The sequence below is a fragment of the Phytophthora parasitica genome (assembly GCF_000247585.1).
Source record: "Phytophthora parasitica INRA-310 unplaced genomic scaffold supercont2.59, whole genome shotgun sequence".
NCBI classification, from domain to species: Eukaryota; Oomycota; class Peronosporomycetes; order Peronosporales; family Peronosporaceae; genus Phytophthora; species Phytophthora nicotianae.
In genome coordinates this window covers 177,617-190,291 of record NW_008649045.1, presented here as the reverse complement: position 1 = coordinate 190,291, position 12,675 = coordinate 177,617, and the positions used below count along the sequence as shown (strand labels likewise).

At 49.3% G+C, this 12,675-nt stretch overlaps 6 protein-coding genes across 6 annotated transcripts; 5 read left to right on the top strand and 1 right to left on the bottom strand.

The window, feature by feature from the left end:
* The first annotated feature begins 92 nt into the window (after positions 1 to 92).
* PPTG_16801 (hypothetical protein) lies at positions 93 to 3,922 on the top strand. Its single transcript, XM_008914304.1, has 3 exons — positions 93 to 363; positions 437 to 3,525; positions 3,613 to 3,922. The coding sequence occupies exons 1-3, from the start codon at positions 138 to 140 to the stop codon at positions 3,820 to 3,822; spliced, it is 3,525 nt and encodes a 1,174-aa protein (XP_008912552.1). The 5' UTR covers positions 93 to 137; the 3' UTR covers positions 3,823 to 3,922.
* A 47-nt stretch (positions 3,923 to 3,969) lies between these two features.
* PPTG_16800 (hypothetical protein) lies at positions 3,970 to 5,509 on the top strand (the record flags this gene model as incomplete). The annotated part of the gene is made up of 2 exons (XM_008914303.1): positions 3,970 to 4,217; positions 5,209 to 5,509. The coding sequence occupies 2 exons, from the start codon at positions 3,970 to 3,972 to the stop codon at positions 5,507 to 5,509; spliced, it is 549 nt and encodes a 182-aa protein (XP_008912551.1).
* A 293-nt stretch (positions 5,510 to 5,802) lies between these two features.
* On the top strand, positions 5,803 to 7,643 carry PPTG_16799 (hypothetical protein). Its single transcript, XM_008914302.1, has 3 exons — positions 5,803 to 5,880; positions 6,002 to 7,172; positions 7,236 to 7,643. Exons 1-3 carry the CDS (start codon positions 5,858 to 5,860, stop codon positions 7,530 to 7,532), a joined length of 1,491 nt encoding a protein of 496 aa, XP_008912550.1. The 5' UTR covers positions 5,803 to 5,857; the 3' UTR covers positions 7,533 to 7,643.
* On the bottom strand, positions 7,610 to 9,430 carry PPTG_16798 (hypothetical protein). The gene has a single exon (XM_008914301.1). It carries the CDS (start codon positions 9,380 to 9,382, stop codon positions 7,658 to 7,660), a length of 1,725 nt encoding a protein of 574 aa, XP_008912549.1. The 5' UTR covers positions 9,383 to 9,430; the 3' UTR covers positions 7,610 to 7,657.
* Positions 9,431 to 9,770: 340 nt separating this feature from the next.
* Positions 9,771 to 10,409, top strand: PPTG_16797 (hypothetical protein; the record flags this gene model as incomplete). The annotated part of the gene is made up of 1 exon (XM_008914300.1): positions 9,771 to 10,409. The coding sequence occupies one exon, from the start codon at positions 9,771 to 9,773 to the stop codon at positions 10,314 to 10,316; it is 546 nt and encodes a 181-aa protein (XP_008912548.1). The 3' UTR covers positions 10,317 to 10,409.
* Positions 10,410 to 10,858: 449 nt separating this feature from the next.
* Positions 10,859 to 12,157, top strand: PPTG_16796 (hypothetical protein; the record flags this gene model as incomplete). The annotated part of the gene is made up of 1 exon (XM_008914299.1): positions 10,859 to 12,157. The coding sequence occupies one exon, from the start codon at positions 10,859 to 10,861 to the stop codon at positions 12,005 to 12,007; it is 1,149 nt and encodes a 382-aa protein (XP_008912547.1). The 3' UTR covers positions 12,008 to 12,157.
* Positions 12,158 to 12,675: the final 518 nt, after the last annotated feature.

Here is a 12,675-nt window from a genome sequence, read left to right as displayed (position 1 = left end):
TATTGAAGTAATTTTTGCAGGTTATTCTTTACATGATAGTATTTTGACCAATCGTAAACCGTTATAAATAACCATGTACATTAAATGTACTGAAAGTAAATGGTTATAACGGTTTTCGCTTGTCGGAGACCAAGCAAATGTCCTCCTCGGGCGATGTGTGTTCCCGTCTGCCAAGCGTCTTGAGCATGCCCAAGGTGGTGCGTGACTTGTTGTGGACCGTCACCAGTCCACATTTGCTCAGCGACGATCGATTTCCTGTTTTACCGGCGGAATTTGGCGTCGAAGCTTTGAAATTCGATGTGGTCACCGACTGGCTGAACGCCCTCGTACAAGACCCAACGCCGTTGCTGACGTTCCTGCAAGGTAAACGACAACATTTTTATATGTGGATTGAGGTGATTGTTTGCACTAATTGACGCAAATACGCTGTATGCAGAAACAACGTCGAACGGTCGATCGTTAGCGCTGGGCGTCTACTTCTCGACATTACTCGAGTTCTGGCTGCGCTTCTGCCCTCACTTTGGAACGGAGAAGATGGCAATTGGTAAACAAGTTGTGTCGTCCACGAACAGAACAGTGGGACAATTGAAGTTTCTTTTTCGCTGCAATTTTCAGAATGGAAAGCAACGAGACTTCCATGTCGAGTCATCAGTCAAATTCTTCTTGCTCAATCCTATTGACAGCAATACTGGCGAGAACTGCACTGGAAAACATGTAAACGGAGATATCGGAAATGTTCCATTGGAGCAGTATGTTGGACCGCATCTTGGAGAAAACTTGGCGTGGCGAGCTCAAGAAGTGGATCGGAAGTTGGCCATGCGTCGAGGTGAAAGTGTACGCACGTGGTTGGAGGAGACTTACAGCACCAATGTGCAGTCACACATCGTGCTACGTGGGTATCTGTTCGAACCGCTGACTCATTTTGTTTCAACCTTGGAGACTTCTATTGCTCACGACTGGTATTTCCATCGGAATCCTGCCAAAGTTACAACCGAATTGAAGACTTGTTTGAATCCTAACATCGCAACTGATCACTTGCGAGGTTGGTGGACAACCGACATGGAGACGGATTTGCCTGCAAAAGTACGAGCGAACCAAGCAACGATAGGTGAAAGTCGATTTGTGATCTTACCTAAACTACACTGGTTGTGTCCTGTAGTTGCTCTGGAGGACAAAACTTCTGGTCAGGTTATTGTTGAGAGTAATAACAGACTGGATATCCCGGAAGTGGAAGCACTGACACTTGACGAATTGATAATATTTGTACGGGAACATTTTCAAAAAGTTACAGCATCGACTGAGACGAACAAAAGTGGTGGGGTAGCGATGCCGTTGCTGGTGGCTGAAATTGTTCGTTACCCGAAAAATGTTAAAGATGGTAACCAGCACTGGTACGAGATCTCTCGAGGGTTCATTCTTGATCCCAAGTGCTGGGATCCATCGCCTCTGTGCCATGAACCTGTGCGATTCCGACGTACTCTACGAAATGACGCAGCTGGAACTGGGGAGCGCGAGTATGGATCACGTCGTTTTGATTGTGCTGACGAAGGCTTTATTAAGCCAGACGTGAATGAGGCCGCCGCAGGGGAGGAGAAAAGGCATCACTTTACTGATCCTGCTAGTACTAACCCACGCAATCTCTGTCAGGAGCTGGTGTCGGTATTGAGCGCTGGTGACGTTCTGTTTACCCATGCAGATTTGAAGAGATCGACTAGGGAACTTTTACTTTGGAGAAGACTGAATTGTACTGGTGTGGGCGAAGAATCCTCATACATTCGTTCATGCTTAGCGTTTCTCATTTTTGGTGTCAATCGAGACGATGAATCGAAGCATACCAGTCGAGTGGGGTATCTGCTATTGGACGTTTATGATGGATTGAATCGTGAGTTTGAGTCGGATATACCAACCGAATCTTCTTCACAAGAATGCTTGGATTGGGTTACACTTCTTACTGAAGTTGCTCGTGGTTCTGAACGGTGGGAGTTCCTCAATCTCGTTCTACGAGCTATCGATCTGACTCTGAATAGCGCTGATGAGATGAAGTGGGGAGGACCAGAAAAGAGCAGTCAGTTTAGTTTCCTCGACAAACTGCTTGCTGCTCGCAATTCTCGATGGAATTCTGTTGTGGTTGAAGTAATTCGTGTGTTTCGTATTGGCAAAACAACAGCGGATGGACACAGAATTCAAAATATTTTTGCCGAATTAGTTAAACAGCACGACTGGCAAAACGCAGAGCGACTTGCCACTGTGGTGCAGGATCATGGCATGATTCAAACGCTCTTCAAGCATCTGTCACTATTAAACATGACAAAAGCTTTAAAGCGATTGCAAAAGGTTGCTGTTGGATTACAGAGTGCCAATGACTCTATTTTGACACAGCAAAGCGCTGATCTCATGGCAAACGATACTATCCCCTCTTACCTGCTTGGTCAACCGATTAACCATGCCAAGAACCTATCGTTGAATAAGGTTGAGAAGTTTGAACTCAAGTGGAAATACGTTGATTGTCTTGAAGAAATAGAAGAAGTTGTTCGACGCCTGAAGAAACAAGAGCTGAACGTCCTTAATGCGGAAGATGAGAACTCAGTTGTTCGGAACATGCTTGTGGGGATTGACTGTGAATGGAGACCACAATTTCTGATGAAAGAGCAAACTTCGACTTCAAATGGCACTGAAATCGCAGATCCTGATGATTTAAGCAACGAAGACCTGGAAGGTTTAAGCATTTACCAACTCGCTGTTGGAGATATCGTTTACGTGGTTGATGTTCAAGTTCTTGGAGTAGTAGCCGCTGCTCCGCTACGCTTTATCTGGAGGCCCTTATCTCCGCTCATGCTGATCGGTTTTTGTGTATCCAGCGACATTCAAAGAATTAAGAATTCATTCCCGGAACTAGAAGAACTTCAAAGCAACAAGGAACGGGCTACTCCTCTGCTATTAGAGCTGAAACAGCTCGCCTTGTTTCGACACGTTCCAGCTAAACACTGGGGATTGTCGCGATTGTATCGTGAGTGTTTGGGAGAAAAGGTGGACAAGGAGCAGCAATGCTCGGACTGGGGTAACCGCCCTCTGACCACCAGCCAGCTGAAATACGCAGCAAAAGATGCGTACGTCGTTCAACGCCTGTCCCTGCATCTGCTTGCGGATGTACATTTTGTGAAAGATGAACATTATTCCGTAAATGAACGCGTCCGAGAATTTATGAAGCGCTTCGATGCCAGCCGGAGCTTTTCACATGCGTGGACTCTGACTTCTGCGTTACAACCGCTTGGAAAGCAGCACGTCAAAGCTGCATTGCAAGCCTACGGATTGGAGGCTCGATTCCTGAAGTATGACAAGAACGAACAGGAGGGATTAATTGTCAAGAGTATTGCATTGCTTGTTCGGAGAGAGAAGCAAGTAAATGCGCCAAGACGAGTTGAGTATGTGGTAGCTGTGTTGGCGCTGGATCGATCCATCGATATGCATGCCTTAGGTGCTCTACTGGAAGCAGACTCAGAGGACATTTCATTAGCTGATCAAGTGGTGCGTCGTATTTTGGGCCATGTTGGTTTATTTATTGTCACCGCTCACGTGCTTCATACTTGTTTTGTGTGTGTGTTTTCTTTTCAGGCTCTCGTGAGAGTGTTTGGTTATTCACGAGGATGTTTGGGGCCTATTGGTTTGCGAGAACAGCAGGCTACACAGATTATCTTGGATAATTACCTTCAGGCAGAAGAATATCTCCTCTGTGGCGCTGGAAAAGCCGACGAGGTCTATGCTATTGCGCCAGATCAGCTCATTGAAGTAGTGGGCGCGTTGGTTGCTCGCATTTCCAGATAAAAGAATGTTCAACTTGCAGTAGTTTTAGAGTTGTGGAATACCGAAAAGTACTGTTTGTGTTCTAACAATTATTGACTAAATTTTAACTTTTGATACAATAATTTTGTTGTTTGTTTTTGCAATCGAAAGTCAGTTCAGTTCAGCAGCATGAACAAGGCGGTGATATCAGCAATGGTGGCGCTTGCGCTCACGGGCGTTTGGGCACGCGCGGAGGCGGACGAGGCGATGTTGCACATGACGGTGACCAAGGAGAGGAACGTAGAAGAGTGCGACGACAACTGCGAGCGCGACTGGACGCCCGTGTGCGGCACGGACGGCGTCACGTATGGCAACGACTGCCTACTGGAGTTTGCGCATTGCGAGAACTCGACGATCGCGAAGAATCATGATGGGAAGTGTACTAAGTATCAATGAGCGGACCCAGAAGTATGCCAAAAGGACAGTAGACATGAGGCCGACGTGAGCATCAATACACTCAGTTTTGTAAAGTTTTCACTGGGCGTGTGGCTTTCATATTTTCAGTCGTAGAAGCCATCAGCAATGGCAACGCAGAAACAAACCAGTAGTCTATCACGTGGAATTTATCAACATACTAGTATTTTTGGGTTTTCTTTTAAGTGTTACGTTATTCATTTCGATGCTTCTCCTTTACTACTATTTTTTATCCTTACATTACCATAATTGCACAATGAATCAGCTCCTAGCTACGGATTTTAACGTGACGAGCTGTCGAACAAAGGTCCACTAGTCAGAAAGCGCAACGTATAAGTAGTCTTTGACCAACTTACCTTTTTCACTTGTGACATCGGCCCTTGTGCCTCAGCTTGACTCTCCGGTTCTTGCACTGAGCAACTTCCAGCAGGCATTCGTTATCGTAGGTGACGCCGTTGGACCCACAAACGCGTATCAACTCGCGAGAGCACAGAACTGGGCATTTTTCATCTTGGGTAGCACTAATTCTCGCCCAGGCCCCGCTTGAATGGAGCAGGTTCACGATCACGATTATCACCAAATTGTTCGTAGAGAAAAACAGAGTGCAGGAAATGCAATGCGCGATGACAATTACGTTGACGTACAGATTATCTACGTTTGTACACCGTATTATAGATCCTGCGTAATAGTTTACGCGTTCGTCAACTGTTTCCTCTGTGCGTGTACTGATGTTATTGAAAAGGTACATTTCTTTCCGAACGACGAACAAATGCATGCTTGCAATACGGACGGAACTATTTTAATAGTTCCGTCTCAATGGCTGGTTCGGCCGGACCGTACATCTGAATGGATTGCTTTTGACTTGTCTGTTTGGTGACAATCAACCCCATCACATGATGTTGACAGGATTGGACGCACCTGGTTCAGTTGACATTTCGCTTCGAACAACACAAGCCGCACTCTCCCTGCAAGAAACAAGGGACTTAAGACGATGAACGTGAAGACACTGGCGATGTTCGCGCTTGCTGCACTGCTCCAGCTCTCTGGGGCGTCTGCCATGCTTGAAGAGAAGCAGATTGATCCCGAGGACTTGTGCCCGACTAGATGCACTCGCGAGTATATCCCGATCTGCGGCTCCGATGGAGTCACCTACGCCAACAAGTGTCTATTCAAGGTCGGTTGGTGCTTAGATCCATCTCTGAAGAAGAAGCACAAGGGCGAATGCAAGCATCTCCGTAAGAGGAAGCATGACTAACTTAGCAAACCTAAGACCGTGAGTCATGTTTCAATCGTTCATAGCCTGGTTTTCGAGGACGGGATTAAATACACTTCTATTTTAATCAACTTTAGCATTAGTACCCGGCCAGAACGAGTGTTTGCAAACGTGAAGAGCGTCATTTGCTTTCCTGGAAGCCGCACTACTGATCCAGGACGAAATGGTATCACCTGTCAATGCTCTTTCAGCAACACAAATAGAAGGCGGTCCACTAATCAGAGTTAGACAATTCTCACCAATCGGTATCGTTTTACTTTATCATTGGCTAAAATCCCAACTCTATCCACAACAATTCGCAATCGTCGACGTGGCATCTCGGCGCCAAAAATGGCGAAGTTCGACTTCTTCCGGTGCGTGTTGTCTCCCCTTCTACTCGCCTGCAGCGCTTCACACTTCATGCACCAAATCTCCCTTGTCTTGCAAGTATCCTCATCTAACTTTCATCTTGTAATTCTCTCTGGTTCTCTCAAGACATGTGCCCGAAGACCTGAAGGTGCACACGTACTCGGGCAGCTTCTTCTCACTGCTGTCCTTCGCCATCATGGGACTATTACTGATCACCCACTGGGAAGCTTATCGCTATCAGAGTACCAAGACTACCGTCGTAATGGACGAGCACCAGGAGGATCGACTGCGTGTTAACTTCAACGTAAGTCTGCTCAATGTACCTTGTTCCGTCGCGAGCGTTGATCTCGAGGACCACATGGGCCAGCGCTTCACCAACCTCACGCGCCACATTCGCCACTTCCGCCTCGCTGCTGACCGCTCTTCCAATCAAGTGGAGCGTCTGGATGAGGTGGTGATCGACAACCACGAGAAGGGTATCCCGGTATGGGGAGGTGTCCACCGAGACACCAAGGGCGCCAACGTCCACTACTCCACACCTTTGACCACCAAGAACTTCGACGATTTCATGGCCAAATACGAACTCGTACTTGTGAATTTCTACGCTCCCTGGTGTCCATTCTGCCACCAACTCCACCCTGAATGGGAGCGCGCGGCAGCCCAATTGCCCGACCACCCAGAGTACAGTGAGATGGTGCGTATGGCCTCAGTGGACTGCACAGACCCGGAAGCTGTGTGGCTCTGTCGTCGCGCACATATCCGTGCTTTCCCTTCTATGCTAATCTACATGTACGGAAGCACATCCACGCGTTATATCTACAACGGACCGCGCAAGACCGAGCACCTATTACAGTTCCTGGACCTATTTTTCCGTCGTCTGGAGCCTGATGCCGATTTTGCTGAAGAAGTGAACGTGAACAACGACCGTCTTGGCCTCCCACTGCCGGTTCGAGTGAGCCAGGAGAACTTGGAGGGCATTGACTTTAAGAAGCGCCGTCCGTCCAGCACGATACAGACTGGTGCAGTGGAGGGATGCGAGATATCGGGAAGTATCAGTGTCAACCGTGTCCCTGGCGGACTTGTGTTCACCGCGCGCTCCGACGACGTGTCGTTTAATGCACAAGCCATCGATGTCTCCCATGTCGTGAACCACTTCTCCTTCGGTCAAGTCCGACGCACCGAGAATTTGTTCAAAGGAGGCAGCCACATGCTCGCAGCGCCGTCCAACCGATTCCCGCTGGATTCGAAGATGTACACTATCGAGAGCGAAAACGTCACTGTGCAGCACTTCTTGAACGTACGTGTAGTGCAGGTTTGAGAGGGATAATGTGTGATACTGACTCTGCTGTGGCCGATGCAGGTTGTGGGCTTTGACAACCAGGATAACTCACGGAAGACGCACTTACAGCAGCGATCTTATGAGTTCTCAGCTACTACCACACAGTACGAGGACAAGACGCCGTCTGCGCTCTTCACGTTCGACATCTCGCCGTTGGTAGTGCAGATCACGACGGACAACATTCCGTTCTATCACTTCATCACCCACCTGTGTGCAGTGATTGGCGGTGTATTCACCATTCTGGGCCTCGTAGACTCGGGGGTTTTCCACACCATGAACTCCATCAAGAAGAAGCAGCAACTGGGCAAGCTGTCGTAGAGAGTGGTAAGACTACGAACACCTTACCCATGCATGTAGTGCAGAAGAAAAAAACAACAACAAAAGAATAAAGAAAACAACACTCATCTATCTCTTTGAAGTGTCTAAAGATCGCATCAAGCCACTTACTTTGGTCTTTGTGCGTCGAGGTAGTACTTGACAGCGTCGAGTTTACGGAAATGCTGAGTGACTGTGAAGCCCCATACGTAAAGGTTTCCAATACCACAGCCCACGGAGATCAACATAAGAGGCAGGAATGGATATCGAGTGCCGATCCGAGGGATGTAAGGGAACACCGCAGCTAACAAAGCGAGGCCTGCTAGTCCTGCTAAGTAAACCCGCTCGAAGATAGACATGCGTACAGCGGTGACCTTAATGTGTCGTTCCTTTAACGAATGCTTGAGCAGTGGGATGAGAACGACCTCAGCCAATAGAGCATGACACGCACCCAGCAGCACCTTGGATCCCTGCTCAGCAGGCGTGAATAACAGCGGGAAGAGCGAGATCGTCGCAACACCAGACGCAAATCTGTACAAACGCATACTGGCCACACTATCGGCAGCCATGAGAGCCAACGGCAGTGTCACTTGAAGAATAGCCTTCTCGTGCACATGATAGCCCAGCAGGAACGAGCACAGCATGCAGTAAGCAAGCGCACTGGTGAACAACGACGAGTCCGGGTACTTCCATATACTTCGCAGTACTGGAGTCATCATAGCGAACGTCAGCACAACACACACTAGCGGAGAAACTGTGGGCAGTACAGCGAAAGTCGCCTCCTGCACGAGTCCACCACTCATCAGTGCGACACCTTCAGTAGAAGCTGGGAACCCGAGGATCACCAACGCCTTATCGAGGAACGCATACAGCGCCCAGACGTTCGGCGCCCAGTACGCGTGACAGAGACCTCTCTGCACTGGAAACAGTCGTGACACGATTTGCTTCATCCCGGCGATCGGGTCCTCGTGGTTCCACAGGATACTCCCGAACGCGAAGGTGAACACCGCTAGTACCATCACTCCAAGCTTCACGAAGTTGACGAAGGAAAAGACGACGTTACCGTCATGGAAATCCTGAATCGTCTCATGGACATCTGTACTGGAGATCGACCTCTTCCTAATCAGCTTCCCCTTGGCATCTTCATCACTATCGGACGACTCGGACTCCGGTTTCTTGACGTAGCAATAGTGTCCAAGGAGATAGATGAAGTACAGCGGCGCTGCGTACAAGTAAATGTGCTTGAACATGAGCAGAACAGCGTACAAGAAAGCTCCTTGCAGGTCCTGCTGCAGTCTGAACTTGGTGGCCGACAGGATGAGAAGTCCGAGTAGCATCCCGTTGTATTGGAAGTGGATATGGTCTACGTAGAGAAGCCCCGCGTCCAGTACTGTGATGAGCATAATTGCCAGTCGTTTGGCCTTAGAGAACGCCCACTCTGTCGTGGTGACGGTAGGCCAGGACGAGCAGTAGGTGTGTAGAGCGTAGAACAGCACAACGTCAGACACGATGACGCTGATCCGTTGGAAGAGCAAAATGGAGGGCGAGAACACGGGTGTAGCGCTTATTTGCAGTATGGAACTGTCCACTGCGACCGCCACGAAGCTCAGTGCGTACTCGAAGAAGGCGAAGAAGGGCGGGTAGTCCAGTGTCCACTCGCTAGTGCTTTCATGGTACCAGAGGTGACGCGGTAGCTCGTGTGTGAGGCTAAGCCAATTGCGATGCACTTCAAAGTCGGTGCTGGTGTAGGACGGTAGCAGCAGCAGCTTGAGGTACACAGAGAAGAGGAAGAGGCCAACGAGGGGCACGTCCAGCCGCTGCTTCTGGCGTCGGATAGCGGCACTGGTTGCCATTACTGTGATACACGTGTCTAATGTGATCGGTAGGGCACTAAAGTGAGGAGATAAGGAGAGTGATACCAAGTTGAAGTTGACCTTCACTCTCTGGGAAGAGGATATCACCGTTAAGATGTAGCTCGTCGTCATTGCAAATTCTCCAGTTTGGTGCCATGGAACAGACTGACAACCACGAGCATATCACGGGTGATGTTGAGCAGCCATTCGAGGAAGGACCAGCCCAAAAGAAACCAAAGCTGGAGGAGAGGACATTAGATATGGAACTCTGTCGCATCTCTTGGCGGTGGAGGAGCATAAGCTTCTCCTTAAGCTAGACGAAGCGTTCCCGGCTTGGAGAGAGGGACCCGCACACTACGGCGGGAAGTGGGCCAGCATTGAGAGTGAGATGCAAACCCGCTTCCCAGGCTTCAGCGTCAAGAGGCAGAAGCTCCAGAGCATCTGCTCGCGAGGCCGCAGCAAGAGGAAGTTGCGGCAGCTTCAGAACCAGTTGAAGATGCTTGATCTGGACGCAAAGGACATAGGCAACGTCAAGACGAAGGAGAGCGACGCCAAGGAGGCCACTCAAGAGGTGCAATCTTTGCAAGCCACCGTCAAGAAGTTGGAGGAGCAGTGTGCAGTGGAAGTTGCTGCCCGAAAAGCGGCACGTGCTGAAGCTGAAAGCTGGAAAACGAAGGCACTACAAGCAGATCAAGCGAAGAAGGACACGGAGGAGGAGAAAGTATTCCTAACCAAGGAGTTTCAGCATCTAATGGCGCAGTATGAGGCGCTTAAAGCGAGAGAGAAGAAGAGAGTCGCAGCCCTCAAAAAGCAACTGGAAACCGAGCGTGCTGTGAACACAGAGCTACTACGCGATGAAGAGGACGAACGCGTTTCAAACGCAGAGCTGCACCGCGATGAGGAAGGGAAGCAGGAGGACGACGCTGAAAATTAAGGTCATTTGCCTTCTGCATGTAGTGTTTGCATATATGACCCTTCCATTTGCATGTCGAGTTTGATCTGTCACCTCTGACTGCATAATGTGGTGACTATTGACGAGAGAACTGATGTACTTAGGTAAATTATTTCCATTCACCTCTGTGTATTAGGATTCCTCGGTAAATGCTTATTCTCATGCACTTTGGACATGAGTTTGCTCCACGTCGATTGCGTCTCCACATAGACGCAGACGCTCGAACTCCCTGGTCCATCCTGGTCGTTATTCACATCAGGGAGACTCGTATAATCACTGTAGGAAATTCAAACGGGGTTAGATGGAAGTAGAGATACATGTAATTGGTGAAGATTGGAGAGGGAGCATCATAGCAACACGCACATGAGAAGGTCTGGCCGAAGTAGACTCGCAACCGGTGATTCCGCGTCTGAATTGTGAATTTTACATCTTTTTGGTTTTTGAACACCTTATTTTGAAAAATGACGTTGACTTGAAGCGATTTGACCAAGTCAATCAAAGCCGTTGTCAACTTGGAGAAAGCTATGGAGCCGAGTCCGCCGCAAAAACCGTACACCTTCACGCGGGAGGACTATGACAATCTAGTGGCGAGGACACCCAACTGCCAGATCAGCAAGCGGTCGAAATACGAGGAGATCGAGCTGGTGGACGACTGCACACTTTTCGACATCTACCGCCAGCCGCGCGCTCCTGTTACGGACCCGAACGCGACCAAGACGCTGTCTATACGGCAGCTAAACGCCGACCTCACATGCCCTATCTGTCTAGGTATCATCAAGGAGACGATGGTTGTCATGGAATGTCTACACCGCTTCTGCGGCGAGTGCATCTCCACCGCCATCCGCCAGAGCAAGCGTGAATGTCCATCGTGCCGTATCCACATCCCATCCAAGCGTTCACTGCGCCCTGATGCCAACTTCGATGCCCTCATCCGCAAGATTCACCCCAATTTGGCTGAATTCGAACGCAACGAGGACCAAATAATCGAGCAGCTAAACCGGACCAGACACTTCCACAATGCCTACACGGAGAGCACACGCAAGGGTGTGCTCAGTCAGGCAGCGACGCGGCGCAATGGAAGAAAGAAGACGGAAGGAGCCACGTCAGCTTCGTCGTCTCCGTCGAACACATCGTCGCCGCCGGTTGGAGAAAAGCGCAGCTCGCCTGGAGGTGGATCTCCCAATGACACCGCACCGTCGTCTGCTGCTGCTTCGGAGGATGAAACAGCGCGCAAAAAGCCGAAAGTTGCTGCCTCTAAGTCAACAGATACAGCGGTTGATCGTGTGAACTTCCGCGTACTGCTACATGAAGAAGAGCAGCCCAACGCACCCAAGCTGGAGCGCACGCTGTTCACCACGTCACCCAAGCTGAAGATTCGTCACTTGAAGAAACACCTGGCTGCACTACTCAAGTTGGACAAGTACGACAACATATACATTGTGCTGCCTGTTGTGAACTACACGCTCAGTGGGCTGAGTGAATCGGCCAAAGCGCGAGAGAGCACCGATGCTGCAATGCGACAGGACTTGCTGTGTGATCAGGAGCTCGAGTACTTTATGACGCTGAAAGATATTTATGACCAGTACGGTATGGGCACGGCGTGGGAGCTTCGGCTGCTGTATCACTTCTCCCAGAGCACCATTGTCGATGGCGTCGTCCGACTCGTTGGGTAAAGCTCTAACGAGACGCGCTGATTCCTTCAACTGCAGTGGATGTTTGCTTGATTTGAACGCATTAGCTGGATCAGCTGCACTTGAGTTCCATGCAAGCCGTGGTTTGTTGCAGATTGTGTACATGCTTCAATACCAATTCCTAGTTCCTTGATATATTTCCAGTGTTTTTTGTCCGATAACCACGGATGAACCCACTGCCGGTGCAGATATGAGTCAGATTCGATGATCAACACATGGGTTCACATTTCTAGCCTCGTCTCACGTCCAAGTTGACGAGGACTTCAAGTATCATCGGATTTTCTCAGGCCGCAACTCCAAAAGTGCCTTCAATTCGCTATTGAAGCTCGCGGGGATGTCGGTAGACAACGGTTCTCTTTTGGTCGTCACGGTGCTGGTACCGACAGATTGGATTGACTTCAGTCTGGCGCGAAAAGGGTGAAAATGGAGATGCCACGATGTTTCTACATTATCGGCGAGAGGGTGTCGCTGTTGCGTCCAGTTGCGAATAGTATTTCCAAGTCTTTCCAAGTGCAGTATAATAGCTTTCATAAATCGACCATCGATATGGTGCACTCATCAACCCATGTGCAGGCTTCCTAATGCGCCAATCCACAAATCTTCTAACACGCTATCTTCTTGGACTAAATGCTGTTGCATGCTCGACGCCA